At 40.7% G+C, this 3,579-nt stretch overlaps 1 protein-coding gene across 1 annotated transcript; it reads right to left on the bottom strand.

Moving 5' to 3' along the window:
- Window positions 1-242: 242 nt before the first annotated feature.
- Window positions 243-3,579, bottom strand: edn2 (endothelin 2). Its single transcript, XM_085446688.1, has 5 exons — window positions 3,233-3,579; window positions 2,569-2,713; window positions 2,316-2,429; window positions 1,634-1,717; window positions 243-1,530 (listed from the first exon to the last, which is right to left on the bottom strand). The coding sequence occupies exons 1-5, from the start codon at window positions 3,300-3,302 to the stop codon at window positions 1,464-1,466; spliced, it is 480 nt and encodes a 159-aa protein (XP_085302814.1). The 5' UTR covers window positions 3,303-3,579; the 3' UTR covers window positions 243-1,463.

The raw sequence follows: 3,579 nt of genomic DNA, 5'->3' as shown, positions 1-3,579 counted from the left end.
ACTTAATGTTCATGGAACTGGTTCATGACCATTTTTCTTCCCAGAGCTGCTAAAAGCAAAACTGATCATGAACCAAACATGAACTTGTGAGGATATTTTCAACATCGCAATGTTTTCATGCTTGTGTAAGAGAGAGAGAGGCCAAACTCCACAGACAGCTGGGTTTTAGTTTGAAACGGGTTATTTACAGTTGAAAGTTGATCAGGAAAGACATAAAAATGAAGCAAGATTCTTCATAAAAATACTTTGATGCAGTTTTATTTTCTCATACAAAATTCAGCACATCATAGAAATATAAATACATCCTTGAATAAATTAGAAAATAAATAAAGTTTTCTATTCAGAATTATTGCTATCATTTTCATATCAGCATGAAACCTAAAGCTGGTCAACTTTTCACCATAAACAGCAGTGAGATATTTGAGGATAAATGCTTTCTGAGGCTCCACGCGTCCGCCACTTCCTGTGGATTCAGACCGAGCAGATAGAGTGAATGGCTTTATTGCACAGAAAAGAATAGAGACCAGAGGTGTTAGCGCAATGTTTGCAAGTGCATTGACTTAAGAGTTGTAGTTTCTTGCTTGCTAATTGCAGATAAGTTGGGGGAACATTTGTCACAGGAGAAAAACAATGGCTGCATTTTTTTTTTTTTTTTTTTTTTGGCAAGCTGCACATCATTGAAATCTCCTGGCTTATCTTCAATCAAAAGATTAAATAGGACCTATGCAGTAAATACTTGAGCCAAGACAATAGATCTGCTGTGCTGCTGCTGTTATGCAAACACAATGTGTACTGCATATGTGTGTGCGGAGGAGCTGACAATGGACCTCGTATAAAGCTAATTGTTTCTTAGATAAATCCCAAAGATATGACCTTCATTTCACAGCGGCAATGTGCGCTGAAAGTGAAGAAGCTGCCATTTTCAAGTACTCCCTAATCATTTAAAAAAAAGCTATGCCCTAAGCAGGACAGCAGATTCCAGCTCTGATACAGAGGAATATTGAACCAAATCAAAGAACTACACAAAAAAAAAAATCATTTCAGTGCCATCTGAAAAACTAAACATGGAGCTGATATGACTGTGGAATAACTATCCCATGTTCTTCTGTAGGCGAGTTGTAGATTTCAAATTGTTCATACAGACATTCACAATCAAATTCCTGGTCGAAAGTTGGTAATCGTAAGCTTTCTTCACATCACTGTCTTCTAGTCTATGAGCAATGACTTTCCTCCTCCACCCAGCAGCTCCGGTTCTTGCTGCAGGACTGTCTTGGGGAGCTGCCAGTCTTTGCTGCACTGTTGATCAAATGCTTGGTCCACTGTTCGTTCTGTCTTCCGTTCTTCCACCTTTCCATGACACATTTTGAAAGCTGTGTGCTTGAATTGAAGGCAGGAGTTTGTCGTCCTTGCAGGCTGACCAGCTCCTGCTTTTCCTTCAGCGCTCTACCTCCCTGTTCTACTCTTTAATTTGCTGACTCTAGAACAGATGAAACTTCTTTAGCCTTTGCTGTGTTAGTCTTGATAATATCTCTGTGGGAAAAACCAAAGAAACCAGGTTAGACATGTTTCATGTATCTCAGAAATGGAGAAACCCAACTTTACAACTTGATCCTTGAATTAAGTCTTCATTTACCTTAAAGACGCCAGTAATTTGTTGCTTTTCATGCTTCCAGATTCAACAAGGGGCTCTGCGACATGAGTCCTGAGATCCTCTGAGCTGTGGAAAGATGGACAATCGACATCAAAACAAGGAAGGAAATTGGAACTTTACAAACTGGGAAGTTATATAGTATTTGAAGCACAGTTAGTTCAGGATTATCCTTGCTCTTCCCTGGGATTTAAAACCAATATATTTCAGATGCCTTAAGAATGCAGGGTGCGGCTTACAAAATACCTCTGCGGATAACATCTAGCAGAGGTGACAAATTCATACTGGCGCTTACATGGCCAAAACAACTCAAAGGACGTCAATCATTCCCTTGCACAAAAGCAGAAATGTAAACTTTCCAAAAATAGCAGCCCTGCTAATAAACCTTTGTGATTTCTTTCAAGGCCTTCAGCAGGTATGCGGGCCTTTCTTATTGCTACGACTGCTACCCTCATATTGCACTGCCACTATCATTTCTCTGTGACTCACCCTCCCCATCGACATATTTTCAGGCTCATCACAAAGATCTGATACAGACTGAAAGGAGACACATAAGCTACTTTGATACAATCTAGGAGGCAAATGAGGGTACGTGAGGGGAAATGCCAGCTTTGCTTCAGGTGTAGGTAGAAGGAGGAAGAAAAGCTAGAAAGGAAGGAGTTTTCACCTTTTATGGCAGAAACCGTGGCAGGTTTTATCGGCTGCACTGAGGCATTCACAACGGTCTGTTGACCGGCGACGGCGAGACAGGGAACTACCCAGGCCGTAAGGAAGGAGTTTACTGTAAATGAAAAATGATATCATTTAATGAAGGCATCTTGGATTAGGTTAAAAAGCACACCTGAGTTCTTCCCCTTGGGTTGGGGTAAGGGTTTGTGATGCTAACAAATGTAGCTCACTGAAGTATTCTGCAGCCTCACCTTGGTGTGTTTACCCAGATGATATCAAGGTGGCAGAAGTAGATGCATTCTTTATCGTCCCAGTTGTTACAGGAGCAGCGCTTGGTCCTGATATGGTGCAGATGTGGAGCCTGAGCAGGCTGCTCTGATAAGGGGAGTCCACAACCTAGCAAAACACAAATATGTTTTTTTTTTAAATCCTCCAACCAAATCTTGCATTGTGGTTAGTGATTATCACATGTAAATATAGACAAAACACACTCCAACAAGGTAAAAAAATGCAGTGGTGATTGTTATTAGGGCATGTTTATCATTATTATACATCATGTCAAAGTCAAACAATCCCACATGTTCTCTAGAAGTGCAGTGGTTAGGAAGCGATTACACTTGAGTCAAAGGAGTGGTTGCTTATTAAAGGAAAGTCTGCTTTGATTAACAGCAAACACAGCACTGTATTTACACTTTCTCTGGTGACTAACTCAAAGTGGGTCAAAGACTCTTTTTCTTATTTTAGTCAACTTCAAAACTTAACTCCTAACATGTCATTTACATATCCCTCAATTCTAGAATAAACTGATAATATAGTGAGTGAAGAGCTGTTGTAATTCATTTATTGTACTTTGCCATCAGATCTACAAAAGTTGCCATAATATTTTAAAAGAAAATTGAAGAAACAGTTTCTCACCTTCTTGCAGAACCACACAGATGATGAACAAAGTCAGTATCTTGCATGTGAAAGAAGCCATCATTCTCATTGAGTGTGAGTAAAGTTGCTGACCCAGATGTGTGCGCACAGGACCTGTGTTAAGAGGCTGAAGAGCAGCAGCAGGTGCTTTATGCTCCAAGCCCCAGCCAACATCTACTTATACCCCGTGGCCACTCCTCCCCTCGTCTTTCTCACTTAGGCTCCACCTGCACTCCCGCCAACTCTGATCCTAGAAAACATGTTCACATTCCTGCATGGTCCTTCACAGTCGCAACAACAGCAGGAAAAACATGTAAGGAAGTTCTGAGTAATCCACGTTTCCCTTT

The sequence above is a fragment of the Copadichromis virginalis genome, linkage group LG22 (assembly GCF_057382275.1).
Source record: "Copadichromis virginalis isolate Kocher_CV1m ecotype Utaka linkage group LG22, C_Virginalis_male_GT1.1, whole genome shotgun sequence".
In the NCBI taxonomy this organism is placed as follows: domain Eukaryota; kingdom Metazoa; phylum Chordata; class Actinopteri; order Cichliformes; family Cichlidae; genus Copadichromis; species Copadichromis virginalis.
This window is presented reverse-complemented; position numbering and strand designations above follow the sequence as displayed.